The 19,912-nt window shown below is 40.3% G+C and overlaps 1 protein-coding gene across 4 annotated transcripts; it reads left to right on the forward strand.

The window, feature by feature from the left end:
- The first annotated feature begins 12,698 nt into the window (after positions 1-12,698).
- Positions 12,699-19,321, forward strand: LOC119720786 (LRP2-binding protein-like). Of its 4 annotated transcripts, none has more exons than XM_038190631.1 (9): positions 12,958-13,161; positions 13,442-13,497; positions 13,999-14,251; positions 15,226-15,345; positions 15,444-15,692; positions 15,991-16,042; positions 16,259-16,430; positions 16,922-17,087; positions 18,063-19,321. In XM_038190631.1, exons 3-9 carry the CDS (start codon positions 14,027-14,029, stop codon positions 18,126-18,128), a joined length of 1,050 nt encoding a protein of 349 aa, XP_038046559.1. In that variant the 5' UTR covers positions 12,958-13,161; positions 13,442-13,497; positions 13,999-14,026; the 3' UTR covers positions 18,129-19,321. The 4 variants fall into 4 exon arrangements, with proteins under 4 accessions (XP_038046557.1, XP_038046559.1, XP_038046560.1 ...); XM_038190632.1 differs by having other exon boundaries at positions 13,445-13,497; XM_038190629.1 differs by lacking the exons at positions 12,958-13,161; positions 13,442-13,497 and adding an exon at positions 12,699-12,795.
- The last annotated feature ends 591 nt before the right edge of the window (positions 19,322-19,912 follow it).

The raw sequence follows: 19,912 nt of genomic DNA on the forward strand, positions 1-19,912 counted from the left end.
CCAACGCTGGTCGGCCGACCAGCGTTGGAAAAATAACTTTTTTTTTGAAAATGTCAGCACACCAGGAGCCATGATTTTACAGGATGCTTTAGCGTGTCATTCCCTAACAATCCAGTAAGGTATTTCGTGATAATTTGATCATTTCGTTTTGTGATGTTTGCAAATGTTGTATCTTCCCTTTAAATCCTAACTTCCAAATCCACGAATCGTACTTGAAATTACACATTCGAGTAATTTCAAAAAGGACATGCCTGTAAAAGGTTATATGAAAAAAAAAAAAAAAATACATTTACTTTGATGCAAATTACCAAAAATGGAGACAGATGGGCTTTTTTATACCGCTACAAATTTCCACAGTCTGAGCAGTCTGTAAGATTTGGAAGGAAACGCTAAACAGGGAAGCTGAGGGGGGGGGGGGGAGATGGTGAATTGATGAGACCATTTGTCGCAGTGCTGTGAACTCAACCGGATACCAACGATGGTGGAAAAGAAACCCCGAAAATCAATATATGTAAATTGCCTGGTGTAGAACATATGAAGAGATACACAAGCAGAAGTAATGGTTGCCGACCATGTGTACGTGTATTCAACCCTATTGTACATTTTCAGGTGCAAGCTTACTTCGCAACTGTCAGAAAAGGTTTAACAATGCATGCACATGTGCTCATACACAATCATACAATGGACATGTCCATGTACTGTACCGATACATGTACCACATGTAAAAGTACATTCCTTTACACGATTATATACGGAACATGTATCTGTTTATAGGGGTTTCAATGTACATTTTATTGTTACAAAGTACAAATGTAACACACATCTGTGCACATCAAAAATGGCACAGAAAATCTTTTCACTGTTTTCTGACCCCATAGATACACCAAGCAAGTACAATATATTGTTTCAGCGTTAATTGCGCATCGTTCTACATGTAATTCAAATTGAGGTTTCTACAGGTAATTCCATAGTCAAGGCATTTAAACATTTTTTGGGAAAAATGAGAATTTTTTTTTTTGATTTTCAGGCCAATTAAAAAAATAAAAATAAAACAGTGTCTCGTCCCTGCTTACCACCTAAATTGTTTTCTTTCTTTTTTTTCTTTTTAATCATACTGATACACTTGCAATATATTTTGTCTTTTTATTTGTTCCCAGCAAAATTGAAGCAATTTATTGCAAGTTTAAAATCTGGTAGAAAAGGCGATTGCTTCTTTGGACACATCAGCAAAACACTTGAGAAAATGGAAAAAGTCATCCGCCATCTTGAAAAATTTGAAATCTCTGACAAACAAGGGCCTCCTCCTTCCTTTTTTTTTCAGAAAGCCTGGCTAGAAACTATTTTTCCTTTTTTTTTTTACTTGGCCTCGGATTTGGTAATTTTAACAGAATTAATAAAAAAAAAACCAACCTTTTAATCACTGCAAATATCAGAAAATATCAGAAAAAATATCAGAAAAAAACAGACTACTTGAACATTTTTGTGTTTCTTGGTTTTTCCAGCATTTTCGAGCACAAAACGTACAAACATGTCACTGTACATAACAATATTTGATCTATTACACTAACCCCTGAAATAGTTCGTTTCTGAAAATTACAGCAAAAACCAATGATGTACCGGTACTTTCCCTGTAAGTCGCGAGAGACTGTCATCAAGTTAGTCTTCTATTTCAAGTTAACAAATTGTAATGGAGAACCACAGACCACATCACGAGACCAGTCACTGGCAGGAAAAGGATCAGGAAGAAAACTTGCTGTTGCCTATTCCTAAGAGGGTTGAGCGTTGTATTACATTTGTCTACGTAACGTATAGTATCCATACATTGTGTACTAATGAGAACAACAGACACTGGATTACCATACAATGTGTAGTAGTACATGTAGGTAGTACCATATCACATGACTTTCTTATACACATGTAATTGTTATTTCCTGAAACATCAACAAAATTCAATGTGTAGCATGCATCAGACTTGAACTGTATACATGTAAGCATGTCTTTAAGTTTTGTTGCAAAACTGAGTGCAAAAAGTGGACCCCCCCTCCTCCGTAGTCTATGTAATAGAATGCCGTGGTCCATGATATGTGAGCAGATTCGCTGATTAATTAGGCAATCTGACAACCGCCTCTTGACCTCTAGATTTTGACCAATCAGCGGGCACTTTCTATATCTGGTCTTCGGTCATTCACCCGTTGCGCATCATAGACAATGGATCAAAAGAAAACCTGTGTCACAAGCTCTGTATCATGTTACGCGATAAAACACAGCATTCGAATTGACCAATCAAACCATTTAGTCCTGATTTGGGGAATGAAATGATGTCACGATTTAGTAAAGTCGACTCCGATTGGCTGGCGCGCAGCTTGCATTTTCTGCATGTCTAGACATCAGACTTTACACATGTACAGGAGACTCTTGGCTCCGTGGATAACGGGTGATACTCAGACTACCTCCTCCAATGGAGGGACTACATGTAGATCTAAAAGTATGGTACGTAGCACAGGACAATTATGCAAATTTTACTGCTGAATTATGAAATTAACAAAACAATTAAAAAAAACGAGGACAGAACATGTCAAAAGTTTTCAGTACCGACTATGTTAAACATTAACCTTAACTCCCTAGGGGGTATGCAAAATTGTATTGAAATTGGAGGATTCAGGCCTGTTGGGGCTATTCATGTTTTTCCATTCCTTGGTGAAATTACACAAAACTAGAAAATGAGAAGTAGGCCTACATTGTCTTTGGTTCAAAATGTCTTCTTTTGCATCACAGAAACTCATTCACTGCTCATTCACAATGGTTTGCAGAACTTCAGGCAACTTGTGTCTGAAATCCCACAAACAATGGTGCAAAATTGCACACATTTTGAGTAGAGATTTCAGACATTTCTCATCTCCTGACCAAAACACTTGCTGCAACTACTTTCCCAAAATAGTGACAATCAATTTCCAAAAAAGCCTGAGTGAAATACTTTTGTATACTTGTACAGAAATCAATTCCAAAACAAACTTCCAAGTTTGAAAACAAATCCCACATGCATATAAATACAAACCTTTCAAAGATTCAAAGACTTTGTTCCCCAAGCGGCATTTCCGTTTCGTTCCTCCTCGACGGCAAACAAACCGTGCAAAAATAAGCCCCAGTAGGAAACACCAAAAAAAATTACCTTGTTACACGGACGACAGCGGTAGATGGAAAGACAGCCAGAGAGTCAACTGCAAAACGGTATCGCCAGTCCTAAAAAAAACCACCACCCACTAACCAAACTAAAAAAAAACAAGACTGAAGAGCCCAACGCCGAATTTAATTTCACCGAGGCCCTTGGCCCAGGCGTCAATATTCATTTCATCTTGACGTCACGGCGTTTGCATCTCTCTCACTCGCTCCCCCTCGACCAAATTGATTTTCACCCCGGCAGAATATGGCGGGGGAGCTGCTAATCAGGCCTAATGAATTACAGTAGCAAGTCGGTGACTCCGGCCGATAATTTATGGGAATTTTCTAGCCAAAAAAAAAAAAGGGAAAAGAAAAAAAGAGGTTCAGTCTTGGGGGAGGCATGCTCTGCCAATCGCTGTGACAATGAAAATTGATCGCCGCTACCTAATAAAATGCGACGGTCAGAAAACGGGCTAGTCAAACAGAACAACACTCTGGAACAATGGCAGACCTACATTTAGCATTTCCGTTGTAAAATTCCTTCAATTTTCTCAAGGTACCACACATGTACGGTGTACTGGCTTAATTGTTTTACCATGAAAGTATGAAAAAAACCCTTCACATTAAAATCTAAACGTTCATCTAAGGCTCTCAAGCCAAATTACCCCCCCCCCCCCCCCGACATACAGGGACATGATACATTTTAACGATCTAATAATTACTCTAAATCGGTTGTCAAAGGTTTTTAGAATCAGGAAATGACTTCAAATTACTAATAACATTTTACGCATGGCCAATGAAAATGTAGATCACTTAAAGAAAATTGACGTCAACTTCTCCAAATTTGAAGACAAATTGAACTCTAGAGGATATGTTGCCAAACTTATATGTTTACTGAAAAAAAAATTAACACTTAAAAGATTTAAAGCCTTCATCTAAGACGTAAGACCTTCATTAGCCATTATCAAAGTAAACTCCGACATGTCTGCGATTGTCCGCAACTCCACATCCCGGATTTCCGGTGCTGAAAGAAAATTTCAACCCGCCATTAACATAAGTTGGCCGTTTCAATTTCAGGCTGGCGTATCCTACGAATTGAAAAAAGAAAAGAAAAAAACTTAAGTATAAACCCCTTTCCTGATAGTACGTTTGATCGATCAGGCTGACTTTCATTGGCGGATTACCCGCCATCGGTTTAGTCAGTCGCTTTTCCTGGGAAGTTACATCTCGGCAAAACTCCGGCGGGACCGTAATCCAATTACGGTCCCCGCGCTGCCATGATAATCCCTAGTTAAATTTGATCAGCGTTTTCCTTCGTCAAGTGCAGGTAGAGTATGTACATCCCAAGGTTTTATGTGGAGAGCACGGGGGAGGAAAGGGGGGGGGGGGGGGACCTGAATCGAGTATTCCTCAGCCAAACCAAAAAAACGGAGACAGACGAACAAATAAATATGTATGCTGCCCAATTAGTCAGTAACTGGCATTAGATAGGTTTGACATTTCCGAATTTGTTTTTGAAGGTCAGAATTCCAAATTTGGAGGTTCGCAGAAAATTGTGTAAATAGTTTTATAGCATTTTGAATTTTTGGGGTGGCCTTCATTTGAGTTTTAAATGTAAAATTAACACAAATTTAATGTGCTGGATATGTAATGGTTTTGCTTTCTTAATACTGGGATGCATCGCCTGCATGAAAATTCTCTCCAACCTGGTGCGTTTTTGACGAATTGTCAGTCAATTTGGTTGGAGCTTCAATCAGACAGCAGTCACAGACAACAGACAACAGTCACAGACAACAGACAACAGTCGCAGACAATCAGCGAACTCTTTAAGGACTGTCTGCCATATCTCCAGTCACAGACAACAGTCAAAACAGACTACAGTCACAGACAAGAGAAAACAGTCACAGACAAGAGAAAACAGTCACAGACAAGAGAAAACAGTCACAGACAAGAGACAACATTCACAGACAACAGTCACAGACAAGAGACAGCAGTCATAGACAACAGTCACAGACAATCAGCAATCTCTTTGTGGACGGTCTGCCTCATCTCTGGTCACAGACAACAGTCACAGACACCAGACAACAGTCACAGACAATCGGCAACTTCTTACAGTCCTGACTAGATGTCTGCCACCTCTCTGTCACATCTTCATTGTCATACATGTAGTCCAGAAGTTAAATACACTTGTATTCAATGTCATCAGTGTGGTCACAAGCTTGCTTCAAATGCAATTTTTGTTTGTTATTCCATGAACAAAAGTTCCCACAACCAACAGATTTCTCCTTTCTTTGTCAAGACAGTCGGAAATAATCTATCAAATCGCGCAGACCGAATACGAGGAAACAATTTATCAATTCCCAACTGCTCAAAAAAAAAGGGGGGGGGGGGGAAAACCCACGTACAAGAACCAGTATAAGAAATCAATCCTTATGGACAAGTATGATTGATTAACCGACTTTAATTAACTTCTCTCCAAAACAGATGGCGGGGATACTGCTATGGTGTCGGCAGTGGATTGATCGTCGATTTCTGACGACAAACCTACGCAAGCACACAGTGCACTGTGTGCACTCCGATGGTCGCGGCATCCAAACAAAATTTGTAAAAGTACCGGGTATTGGCGATAAATGTCATTATTGCCGATGGAATCAATATGAATTGAGCATCACAACTTGCAGGGAACACAATGATCTGATGCGCACACTGCATTTAAAGGGAATATACATCATTTGCTTTTGCTGTAATTTTCAGAAATGGATGGAATTGGGGGGTTGGAAATATATAGCAAATATAGTTACACTGACTTTTTTGAGGTTTTGGGTTCGAAAATGCTATAAAAACCAAGAAAAACAATCATTTTCCTGTAGTCTGGTTCCCTGACTCCATATAAGAAGAAACAGAGCAGTTTACATACATTGGGGAATTGTAAGGTCAGGGAACCAGTCTAGCTGACTCGTACCCGTTCATAGGTTTGTAATCGATTGCAAACAAGTGCGATGGTCAATTGGGGCCAGTATTTGAAAAAAAACCCAGTTTTTTCCAACGCTGATTGGCCGGTCAGCGTTGGAAATTATACAAAAATACCACTTTTCTTGAAAATGACAGTATACCAAGGTGCCATGATTTTACAGGATGCTTTACACTGTCATTCACTAACAGTCCAGCAAGGTATTTCAAAATGATTTGGTAGTTTTATTTTTTGATGTTTGCAAATGTTGTATTTTCCCTTTAAGATGATTTCACACAAAACGTGAGATGTTTATCAGATGATTTCTCTGTGGATGGCTTTCAAAGGATTCATGGTTAATGCAGCAGGATTTTTTCACTGCTTTTAAATTGTACACATCACGTGTACACACACCTTTGTTTTTATGTGGACATTCCTTTGTTTTCGTGTAGTTAAGAAAAATCGGTACTGAAAATAACTTGAGGGCGAAACGTTATGTGGACACGGCTTAGTCCACATAACGTCAACACAACCTGCGTTATGTGGACATCTTTTGTTCACATGTCCACATAGTGACTGTAACACAAACTCGTACACATACACAACGTACATGGACAGTAGTGATTAAAATTTGGTTACCAAAAATTTGGCGCTGTTCAAAAATTGAAACTGTATACACATGCTCATATAGACACATTCTACATCCATTCCTGCACAACTTAAAAATCAACTGTTTGATGGAAAAAAAAAAACAAGGTTTGGGATCAAAGAAAATATGAATAAGATACATTCTGCTTCTGCAATCAATTATCGGACAATGCCATGCAATGACATCCTCTCAACAAAACCCTTTTATTTTTGGAGGGAGGGTGGGAGGGGGATTGGCAACCAGCTTTAAATAGTATTGTTTTACCAACCTATTATTAAACAGGGTTTCTGAATATATCTTTTTGGCAGGTCCTCGAAACAAAATACATGTACATTTTCTACAAACTCAAAGAGGTTGCTGGGGTAACCTGGCTAATTAGGATGATTACATTTTCGATGTTTCAAACAAACTTTAAAACCCTAACTTTCCCAAATCCTCCAAAATTATCTTTGCAAAATAGAGGATTTTGCAGGATTGAGGCTATACAGGGTGAGCAAAATAAGAAACGAGACCCAAATGACAGGATTAATTTTTGAACGAAGTTTTGCCTGTAGCACTTTCAAAATCTAGGATGGGAAAGCCCAGTCATTAAGCTTTCTTTTAGTACAAGAATCATTCAAATCGCACATGTACTTTTCAAGTTACTGAATTTTGAACACAAGCAACGTTTTAAAGTTCTGTCCACGGATCACAAAAAAAAGTGCTCTTTCAGCAAAACGAAAACAATTCTCATAGGGGATGCATGTGAAACATTTTTCGTTTTGCTGAAAGAACATTGGCATGTCACATACTGATGGTGATATCGCATTGCGTTCATTGCGCGCGGGCGCGTGCGTGTGGAACCTGCCGGCGCGCTAGCTTTGCGCAATGAGAACTGCAGCGCCAAACGCTCAGTCTCATGTCCGGAAGAACATCAAAACCTTCAGTTTTCAAAGGTTACATGTACATCGCAGGGATTTAATTTATTTCTCACACAGTAAAATGTCAGTTACAACCATTTTATCTCTTTTAGTTACGACATGTTATCAAAACAATTGTTAACTGCTCTGATGTGGGATATGCCGTTTTTAACCCCCCGGAGAGCATAGCACCCTTGGCGAATTTGCACCCCTCAGACAGTGTTAAAAACATCATATCCCACATTACAGCAGTCGTGGTTAAACATGTACCTACCAACGCACCGACATCAAGATTGTTGCCACTGCAGGGTACATATACTTATGCGCCAAGTCCACTGACCTGTTCGACAGGCAGTATTGTAAAAATCACGGACAGTTCTCTCGTCCGAAGACTCTGGCCACACTATACCAGTGTACCTAAAACCTCGGGATTTTAGCAAGTAGAGATTGTGATTTCTTTGTTTGTACATAACAACCCATGCGTGTTAAAAGCGTACTTGACCCTGTTGGTCAAAATCCTTTTCAAGCTTTAGTACATATTGACGAAATGTTTGAACTTTGAACAAAGCCCCAAACAAGTTTATATAGAAAACTTACCTGGACAATAGGTGTTCGTTAGACTTTTTTTCTTGCTAAGGGATTAAAATTCCTATCAGGCCGTAAACATATTTAAAAAATAAAATAAAAATTGAGGACATACTTTCATGACATTTTTTCAACTACACAAGTTACTGACACAAGCCTTATATTTTTTATTCTTTTAATTTTTCGTCAATTGAGCATGACTTTTATCCAGGGAAACATGAATCAAGGACCCTAAAGAGAGCTTAAACAATCTAAAATATACATGTCTTTTGCTTCTTGTCAAGTAGTTTGGTTGACCCCTGAAATACGTTGACACAAAGTAATTATCAGATCTGATAAACATATGAGCAAACATATCATAGATATCAATTTTCTGATTACTGGGTACTTCTAAAATCCTTTTAACAAATGAAACACCAGTATCCTATAATAAAACCTTGATGTACTAGATAAACAACCCCCATAATCATAGAACTTTACGGTGTATACTGCAAATTTCCCGAGCGTCATCAACATGATACGTTTTGTTTTCCCATGTGGCCGGTTTTTTATTTGGAAAAATCCAAACAAATGACATTCAAAACCTTTCTTTTTCATTGCCTGAGAAATAACTAAGTAATGTCAAATTGGTTACGGGTACTTGGTTCCATAATCTGGAACCGGTTCCTGACATCAACGGTCGGGTTCTCGGTTCCGATGCACAGGTCTGGTCAAGTTTTTTCCCAGCCCCGTCTCAGGCTGACATTTATGATTTTATAATTCCTATGTACTCCTGAAATAATGAAGTTGGTTCGTCCTCCAAGAGTGATTATGAATAGCAAACGACCTACCCAGCAGATAAAAATATCTGTTTGAAGTCATTCTTAATGCTACTTGAATGGCAAATGACAAAGTCCAGATGGGACAAGGACAGGCAAAATGGCAGCCTTTGGAACCATAAATTTATAGAATGACATGCATTGTACCTGTACCTGGTTAAGATGTCAGAATACATGCAAATTTACAAAATACAGGTCGGTAAACAAAAACAAAACGGAACGGCGTACTTCCACTACCTTGAGACTCAAACCACCAGCACCAATTGATGGAGAATCCTTTTGGAAGAATTATGATAACAAAATATCCCGATTCGGTACAGTAGTTTTTGCTGCAGAGCCTATGCTGTGAAGGATACTTTTTGGGTGTTATCAGATAAAAATCCCTCTTATAAATTAGAATGTAAGTCAAAATTTCCAGGTGCGGGAGTAATTCATCGGGAAAAAAATGCCCCCACCCTGCTTCACAAAATAGGCTCTAGAACAAAAACTACTTGACCGAATCCGGCGATCTTGGTTTCATTTTTCTTCAAAAAAGATTCTCCATGCACTGGTATGTGGTTTGAGTCTCAGGTTACTGGAAGTATGGGGTTCTGGGGGTTTTTGGGGACCACTCGGTAGGCCCCTATAACAGGAATTTGCACAAAAAAGGTATTTCACTTCAAGTAGGACGCTGCTTTTTCAATTCCTCCATGGCCAGAGTTAGTCATTCTTTACATGTACAAGTGTACACAAAAAGTTGTGATACTATATTTTTTGTGTTTTGCAATTTTCTGTGCTCAAAGCCCCTGTGGTTGTTGGCTATGAACTTTCCTAGAACTGTGTTTGCCTGCCAACAAAGCATGATACCAAATCTTTGTTCAACAACCTTCGTCAACAACAACCAGGTATTTTATCATGCAGTGCTGGACAATACATGTTGGCCGAGTCAAAAAAAATAGTTGTTTCTCATCCGACCATTTTGAAAATTTTTTAAGGAGACAATAGATCTGCAAAATATACTGCAAATGTGTGAATTAGAGGAAAAAAAGTAGGCAGGAAAAAGGAGCAGAGCAGGCACAAGACACTGTTTTTTTTTTTACTTGGCCTTATGACCTGTCCTAAATATTCATCTTATAAAAGTGCAAACAAGGCAAAATGCATGATGCCAAGTCTTTGTTCGACTTTGACAACCTTGGTCAACTACCTACACTAACAACCAAGTATTTTTATCATGCTGTGCATGCTGGACAATACTTTATGTGTACATGTTAAATGCATCAGTGGTTCAGTCCAACGGCCGTCAAGGCAATATTCATAGTACTTGTGTAGAACTGGTAAAATAAAAACCCTGAAGGGGCCTTGCATTTAAATAAGGGAATAAATGTCTGCTCGGCCCATTTTAAACACTCTGTTTAAGACTGGTTGGAGTCTGGATGCTGATAATTACCCAAGCCAAAGGCTAGGGGGAAGTGGGAGCACACAAAACATCAAAACCATGGCATATCATGGTGCCCTTAAAGAAAATCAAAATTGTGCATTTACTTCAAAACAAGAACTTTTTTTATTTCGTTGGTACCCCACTACCCCACTGGCCGCTATGACTGTGCACATGTGTGGGGAACTGTATATCTCTTGAAACTAAATCGTTGAATCTCATGTGCGCACGTGCAGTTGAAGTAGTAAAAAGGCCTATGGAACCCAGATTTATGAGAGTTGAGTACCCCTTGAACTATGGGGCTATGCAGAACCAAGAGTTGAGGTTGTTGATAAAAACCAGTTTTGAACTGAAGTGAGAAATAGCAAGAGGGGTCCCGAAAAAATAAACTTTTGCCACGATATTTCTATTGTGGTCTAGTCATGCTAGAAGTATACCCGCCACTGGTCAACAACATTATTTATTTTAAAGGGAATATACATCATTTGCTTTTGCTGTAATTTTCAGAAATGGATGGGATTGGGGGGTTGGAAATATAAAGCAAATATAGTTACACTGACTTTTTGGAGGTTTTGGGTTCGAAAATGCTATAAAAACCAAGAAAAACGATCATTTTCCTGTAGTCTGGTTCCCTGACTCCATATAAGAAGAAACAGAGCAGTTTACATACATTGGGGAATTGTAAGGTCAGGGAAGCAGTCTAGCTGGCTCGTACCCGTTCATAGGTTTGTAATCGATTGCAAACAAGTGCGATGGTCAATTGGGGCCAGTATTTGAAAAAAAGCCAGTTGTTTCCAACGCTGATCGGCCGATCAGCGTTGGAAATTGATACAAAAATACCACTTTTCTTGAAAATGACAGTATACCAGGTGCCATAATTTTACAGGATGCTTTAGACTGTCATTTACCAACATCCTATTAAGGTATTTCGCAAAAACTTGGTAGTTTTATTTTTCGATGTTTGCAAATGTTGTATATTCCCTTTAAAGAGAATATACATCATTTGCTTTTGCTGTAATTTTCAGAAATGGACGGAATTGGGGGGTTGGAAATATAAAGCAAATATAGTTACACTGACTTTTTGGAGGTTTTGGGTTCGAAAATGCTATAAAAACCTAGAAAAACGATCATTTTCCTGTAGTCTGGCTCCCTGACTCCATATAAGAAGAAACAGAGCAGTTTACATACATTGGGGAATTGTAAGGTCAGGGAACCAGTCTAGCTGGCTCGTACCCGTTCATAGGTTTGTAATCGATTGCAAACAAGTGCAATGGTCAATTGGGGCCAGTATTTGAAAAAAAGCCAGTTGTTTCCAACGCTGATCGGCCGATCAGCGTTGGAAATTGATACAAAAATACCAATTTTCTTGAAATAACAGTATACCAGGTGCCATAATTTTACAGGATGCTTTAGACTGTCATTTACCAACATCCTATTAGGTATTTCGCAAAAACTTTGTAGTTTTATTTTTCGATGTTTGCAAATGTTGTATATTCCCTTTAACAGTTTGACTATCTGACTAAAGTATTATTAGTAATTACTGTACTTTCCACTAAATCGACAAACACGTTGTAGGTTTCGCGTAGAAACACAACTTTTAAACTAATTTCAACTGTAATTTACATGCTGACGATGTTCTTTTTCGCTTTTTCTACCATAAAATTTAAGCTACTTCTTATGTTCAAAACCTTATTTGTAAGACCGAATAAATAAAAACCATGTTCCTCGTCCGGGTTTTTGAAAAAAAGGAGAAAGAGGGACTTTTTATTTTTTCACGATGGTCGCCATTAAAAAATTTCCTGCAACCGTTGGTGTTTCCACTGTTCAAAGACACTTTTAAAATGAAAGACAAGTTGGACAAGACAACTGAACATATTTACAGTATCACTTATTTAGAGTTGTGTTGGTCTACAATATATTTTCCGATTAATTTGTGGACTTTTTTGGTGTTTTTTACTGCATTTTTCAAAAATAAAAAATAATAAAAAAATCCAGGGGGCCTCCAAAAGGAAGCTGACGCAAGAAACATTTGTTTTTTTACTTCGCCTAAGTAATACAAAATATGTTGACGCTGGGTTTACGCTTGTTGACATGGTTGACGCATTTTGGTAGGACACCCCCCCCCATTGCCCGCCCCGCCCCCCCCCCCTTCCCCCCCCCCCCCCCCCCAAAAAAAAAAAAATAAGTAGAGTCTGGCGCCGGCCGCCACTGCCGGTCGACCTAGCGGGTCAGTCATGATGAGCTGAGGCATGCGAATGTTTTCCAATCAAAAATGTTGACCACTTTTTCTCTCTTGGTACTCTTACCTTCATGTACATTTGGTGAGCTTGACGGACCTTCTGCCCAGCAACTTCGGGGGAAAATCTTTTGAATTTAAGCGGTGTTCCAGTTAAGCTACACCATGGAGGAATAAGAACACACACACTGCTGTTCAGTGCCTGTCGGCTGTTACAAAAATGAATCTTCAATAACAATGCGCGCGTGGTGCACGTGTCAGCAGTATAGCGCCCTCAAGTGTCTGAGACGAGTTCAGTTGCTACAGCAACTAAGAAAGTATCATGGCGCCGCCCATGGTTTTTGTTTTGATGCCAGTTACTGCCGGTTGGATTTCATTGATCCATTGTTTTTATATGTAATATTTGGTAAGGTTACCACTGCGCCGAGAAGAGCTAGAAGGGAACTAAGAAGTGAGTGCACTCATCATGAGTCATGACATGGGGAGATTCGGCAGGAAAACTGGAACTGCATGATGATGATCTTAAATTTAAAATTGATGATCACCCGATGATGATTATTGATTGACATTGACATTGTAATGACGTTACTACTTTAATAAATTAATGCGTTTATAATCATGGTTTTCATACCACCATGGTCAGGTGATCATGGTGATGCCTAAGGTCACTCTTTTGCCGAAATTTTCCATTTCCAATTTCCATTAAAATTCATTCATTTTCATTCATTCAGCAGTTTTCCTGCCGAATTACAAGCGAAAACTCACCAATCAATCATCATCAAGACCTGTAAATCCTTTATCATTGTTTATCAAGTCCTTAGTACAAGTAGGCCTAGTAAGTATTTAGGCCTAGCAGGATCCTCTCAAAATGAAAATACGATCAAGCTGAACCCTAAAAAAGAAAGACTTAGTGCAACTTCCAGTGCCGTGTCATTTGATTTATGTGCAGACAAATGGCAGATGTAGTGTGACATGTACAGTGCTGCGCAACTAAACGGTGCTATACAATTTTTGGCCAGCATGTTGCCAGACTAGACCAAAACGATCCGACTATTCTGACATAGCCTAACGGTGCATACCAGCGGCAGCAACACCACGCGCGTGCCAGACGATGGCTGTTTTAAATGATGCACTATGAGCATGACAGTATGCGCGCGGTCTGCGAGATAACAAACATGGTGAAATAAAGTTCAGGCCCGCGTTTCTGGCCTTTTACAAGGTTTGCCTTCCTGTTATCAAAAAGAGTAGCCCTTACCTTTTTCAGTCTACCTCCCTTTAATTATTTCAGCCAAGGCATCAGTTTCATCCATCCAGCCATGGAGCATCAGCTTCAAAAATCTCTCTTCCCTGCCGAGCCACTGCCCCGCCCCAACAGTGAGGGCAGCCTCAAGACGAGGAGTCTACACATCATCGACGATGAGGTTGCTAAGGAGAAAGAGAAGCAAGACCTTGACAACCGGGTAGAGCAGCTTCTCTTAAACCAGATCAAAGACGGGGACACCAATGCACTCTTCCAGCTTGGCCAGTTCTATTTTGAGCAGGTACGCGGACTTGGTCCTACAGCCCCTGTTATGCCCCTATAACTTTAGCGATGCTACTGTATTGCTATACTGTCCCAACTATAGCAGTGGAGTGCCGTGGCCTCGTGGTCTGGAGCACTGAATTTGTGGTCTGTGAGTAATGTTGCAGGTTGTGGGTTCGAGTCCAGCCTGGGCTTACGTTGAGTGTGCCCTTGGGCAAGGCACTTTGTCACTCATTGTTTCTCCCCACCCAGGAGTAAATGGGTAGCTATGAGGGCAGAGAATATTGTGGTTGATTTTAGCTGCTTTGTGCAGAAATGGCAGCGTCGAGCTGTACACTCCCAAGGAGCTGAGATGGTCTCTAAAATATTTCAAGGGCCCAATGAGCAGGGTAATAATGATGTAGCGTCTTGAGCACCAATACTAAAGGATGCAGGCGCTTTATAAATTTACAAACATTATGATGGTCCCAACAACTATAGCTGGGATAGACCTGTAAACGTGGCTACAATCCGTTCATAATCTCTGGACTTTTTGACGTGTTCGAACTCCCGGTAGGAGACCTCCCACTTACAGTCTCGTAATTTAACAAGCACTATATGTTCAGGACTTGCATCAGAATTTATCCAAGAACTTCCAGTGGCATAGGATCTGTCATTCCAAAGAAATTTGAGGGAAAAAATGAGAGCCCACATCAACTCGAACGTTAGAAATTTCGAAGGTGCAGAGATATGAACGGAACTATAGTTCGGACTGTCCCAGCTATTGTTGGGATATCCCAGCTACTGCCCCAACTTTTGTTTGGAGTGCCCAAATTATTGGGTTGGGTCTGTCCCAACTGTAGTTGGGACCCAGCGCTCACGTAGAGATGCAACGTGTTTACAATATTCAAATAAAAATTAACCATTTGCATTTCATGCAATACTTGTGCAAATATCAAGAATAAAAGTATCAGAAGTATCAGAATTTAAAAAGTTCTTTTGTTTCCACAACAGGGGGCTTATGAAGAGGCCGCAGTTTACTTTAAGAGGAGCGTTGACACGTGTAAAGACTACCAGGCAATGTTTCAGCTGGGTATCATGTACTACGACGGCCTTGGAGTCAAAGAGGACCATGTAAGCTATTTCTTAGATATTTTTTTTGGGAGGGGGGGTACTTGAATTCCTAGCTTACCATGTCCGATTAACCATGACTTCCATCTCGGAAATCTCAGAAAACGGGTTTCGGCTACTTGATGAAGATTGCCAGCTCTGGAAGCAAAAGGGCCAAGCACCTTATCCCCTTCGCCCGGTTCAACGTGGGCCGGGCCTACTTCGAAGGCTACGGGGTCAAACAGTCAGACAGCGAAGCCGAGAAGTGGTGGCTGCTGGCCGCCGACGACGGAAACCCTCGAGCCAGCATCAAGGCGCAGACGGTCCTGGGAATGTACTACTCGAGAGAATGCAGTCTGGATCTTAAGAAGGTGAAGAGACTTTTCCAGAAGTGGTAGTGTCTTCATTTCGCAGAGTTTATATATGAATGTATACACTTGGCGCACTCTCCAGTTGCAGGGTCAGCTGTGTTATTCTAGCTTTTCTTCTTGTTTCTAGCTAGGTGGGACATATTGTTTGCATGTGTTCTTGAGCAGGCTACTTTACTGCAACCACTTCTCTACACTCATTGAGATGGACACCTCAGAGTCCGTAGTGTGTTCAAACCGCAGCTTCGCTCCACACTTGGTAATTTTTGTCTCACTCTGTTTTATTTATTAATTTTTTCAGGCTTTCTTCTGGCACTCAGAGGCAACTGGAAATGGCAGCCTTGAATCTCAGGGTAAGACGTCGAGGTTAATTTTCAGGAAACAAACTTCCTTTCGATGACAATTTTTTCCAATTGCCCTTAGCTATCGAGAGTGAATCCGGACAATTGAGTATTGGACACTTTACATGTGGGGGGGGGGGGGGGGGGGGACGGGGTTCTTAACATGCACAACTGCAAGTCTTGTCTTGCAAATTACATACATGAATGGTTTTGTTTATTTATGTTTAGGTGCTCTTGGCGTCATGTACGAGACGGGACAGGGGTGTCAGAAGAACACAGACTCGGCCTTTGAGTGTCTTAAAGAAGGATCGGAAAGGGGCAATGTGTATGCCATGGGCAACTTGGTATCCCACTACTACGCCAAGAAGCTCTACACCAAGGCGGCAGAGCTTGCTGCGAGGTAACGTCCTGTCCCAGAGGGTGAAATAAAGGGCATAAATGTGTGCTTGGCCAGTTTTAAACACTATTTTTTAAGACCGGTTGGAGTCTGGATGCTGATAATTACCCAAGCTGAATCACCAAAAGTCAAAACAAGTCAATTTTACTTCATGTTTTGGAAATACCCCTCTAGCTTTATCATTGTATGTCCAGTCTCGCGGGTTGACGTAAACAACACCTAATGGAGATTTGGGGGCGCGTACTGCGCGATGGGGCGCGTACTACGCGATGTGGCGCAGAACGCAGCTGTGCTGATGCATTGCGAATTTATAGGACTATGAAATACTGACTCATTGGTTGTATTGCACATGCCTACATGAGGATTGTGAACGTTCAACCAACAAAATGGTGAAAGTGGTTAAGACCGTTTATCATCCGTTTAAGACCGGCCACAGTTTTATGCATTTTCATGTTCAGTTATTATGTTTTTGTTATCAATGTCTGGTTTCTCAGAGTCTCACAGTTGGACAGTGTGGAAGAGTTGAGCAAGGAGACCGACTGTCTCCCAGCCTTTGTGGCCAAGGGAATCGCCCTGGGCTGCTTCTACTACGCCCGCAGCCTTCACCTGGGCCACGGGGTCAAAAAGGATAAGGACCTGGCCCAGAAATACTACTCCAGGGTGAGTGTACCATCTATGTTTTGACCAAGTTTACGTCGTCACATTGTGAGTGTTTTAACAGCACATGCCCCTGCACCAAATGTAAAAGGGTGGCATGGGTGGCTTAGGAGTAAAGCGCTCGCCTTTCACCAAAGTGACCATGGTTCGAATCCTGGCCGCGGATCACATGTGAGTAGAGTTGTGCGTTAATTGGTTCTCTCCTGTGCCACAAGGGTTTTTCTCCAGGCCCTCCGGTTTTCCTCCCTCCGGAAAAATCAAACACTTTCGATCTCAGGCTGTGCTCCGTGGTCATGGGTCATAGGTGCAATTTACGTGCCAGCGGCCAGACCATGTTGTAGCCGCGTCCTTCGCAATTCAGCATACCAGCTGCAAGTAAGGATGATAAGCCTCCCAAATTATTATTATTATTACAATGTACAGTCGACTCTCGTTAATACAAAGTAAGCTGGACCCAACCAAGATGTTTGTTATATCAGAATTTTGTGTTAAGAGGAACATCAGTCCCATTCATTGTGCACATAAATGCACAGTCGGGACCAAGGCGTTATGTTTGCTATAACCAAAAGTTGTATTAACAGTGATTGCATTAACGAGAATCAACAGTATTACATTTTGGTGAATTCTTTTGTATTGTACACCTTGGTTAAAATAAAGACAGATTGACACCTATTTTTTTTTGGGGGGGGTGCACTTTGTTTGAATTTCCACAAAGGAAAAAGTGTGGTTAGTCTTAAGTTTTTTTAATGTACAAATGTTTGGGTATTGCAAAGATGGTTTGGTGTTCTTTTTTATTTCAGTGACTTTTAACAAACTTTCACCAAGCCTGTACATGTACCCCGACAGTTATTGTGCCGAGCAATTGTAAACTTGTAAGCAATAGTTTTTTACGGTAGCTCAGAAGTGCTAATGGGCCCGTTATTTTTTGTGTGAAATCAATATAGTTAAATTTGATAAATCTGTCCTTTTCTGTTGCAGGCTTTCGAGTTCGATGGGGCCATCGCACAGCGCCTTCAAGACAGGGTCACGCATGGAGAAATTTAATGGGTGTTTTCTTTTTAAATATTACATGTACATTGTATATTGCTGTGTTTAATTTGTTTTTCTTATTTAATTCCTTTAAGTGGTCAACGATCATGACAAAATGTTGGTTTTTGCTTTTGTGTTTATTTGTGGCGTAGCAAATGGGGGTGTTAGTACCGCCCCTAACTTCTGTGAGTCACGTTTAGAGCCTCGTTCATCAAAAGAATCGTGCCAACCTGGGTGTCACTAGAGGAGGGGTACGGGTGTCCCCCTGTAATGAAGAAGTTAAGTCAGTTCTGCACGCAATAATTCAAGTTGGGAAACCTTGTTTATTCTCGGCTAGGCACTGGAAAACACAGACATGTTTACGTTAGTATACCTAGTAGTGTGGACATTCTTTTGTTTTCCTGTAGTTAGGAAAAACCTGTGAAAAAAACTCATTTTACTCACACTGAGAAAACTCTTTCAACCCAAGTTTTTTTTCTATGATTCCCTTTAGTGTTTCTCTTTATTTTGCCACAGATAAGATAATCCTAATCCAAAAATTCCTCTAAACATGTTTTCCAGAGAGGGGGAATATTGTGTGGACGAGGGCAAGTCTACGCAACTTCCCTTACAATCCCCCCCCCCCCAACCCAATCAGTTTTGTGGCCATTGGTCAGATTATGTGCGTCTGCAAAATAATATGCCTGAACAATTAAAGCGCCATCTGTTGCCCACTTCTGTCCAAGTTCTTCAACTGGTTTGCCTAGCGCTTTCAACAATAAGATATCAAGCTCTTGAAATCCCCCCGTTTGTTTTAAGCTGTAGACTGACTAGAATTATATAAAGTATAATTTCATTTTAAAAAATAAGGAAAATAGACGATTTACCATTACAAACATATAACCAAATAAATAGGTGGTGCATTGTTCAAACAATTGGCTTGACCTCTTAAGTGAAATAATCCTGACTATGAATTCATCACTTGAGAATTGAGATTGTACGAAAGAAAAAGTGTAAATAGGGGTTTGTGAAATATGCATTATGTAAATTCGTCATCTTTTTACGTTTATACTATGTATATGCTAATTGTAAAACAAAAATTTCATGAAAAGTTTGTATGTTTGTTAAATAAAAACACAATTTGCTTCTGCATATGTGTTCAGTAAATACAAACAGAGCCGAAAAAAAGTCATTAAAGAATGTTTAAGTTGTGTATTTTTAGCGAAAAACTCTTTGTGCTTGTACAAACGTGTGTCGTGATACCGAACCTAAATTAGCTTTCTGTGAACAACTACACTAGCATAGCAAGAGTCCGGCAGTCCTGATGACGAACAAGAGCGCTGTTCGAGCATGGAGCTATAGCTCCATGGTTCGAGTTAAAACAATTGGTTCTTGTCGGCCTGAGAACCACACAAAAACAGCTCAACAGAGAGATATTATTCACATGGTGTTACTGAAAACTTTCCATTCTCTGTTAATTTACAAATAAACAAAAGTTTTTTTTTTCTTTCAGTCCTATTCAATTTGGTTCCGGCCGGGTTTTGGCAAATGTTTCTACTTTTGCACCTACGAATTTACCCCGAGAGAAAAAAACCCAAATCATTGGTTTGCTTAGGGTCAACGATCGACAAGTGGGGTCTTCGCAACCTCGTCCCCAGTACTTACTTTATTTCCAACTTCGTCTCCAATAGTAAGCCCTGGCTAGGAAACTGGTTACACCTCTATGTTCCGACACCCCTATGTTCCGACTGCACATATTCCTATTCCTAACCCTAACCCTAACCGGGAGTAACACAATCTAGGTTGTCGGAACATAGGGG

Source organism: Patiria miniata, unplaced genomic scaffold (assembly GCF_015706575.1).
Source record: "Patiria miniata isolate m_02_andy unplaced genomic scaffold, ASM1570657v1 HiC_scaffold_9, whole genome shotgun sequence".
NCBI lineage: Eukaryota > Metazoa > Echinodermata > Asteroidea > Valvatida > Asterinidae > Patiria > Patiria miniata.

Coding starts and splice junctions, on each gene's coding strand:
- LOC119720786 (XM_038190629.1), top strand. Junction 15,693..15,990: donor GCAGTCTGGATCTTAAGAAG/GTGAAGAGACTT, acceptor TAATTTTTTCAG/GCTTTCTTCTGGCACTCAGA. Junction 16,043..16,258: donor TGGCAGCCTTGAATCTCAGG/GTAAGACGTCGA, acceptor ATTTATGTTTAG/GTGCTCTTGGCGTCATGTAC.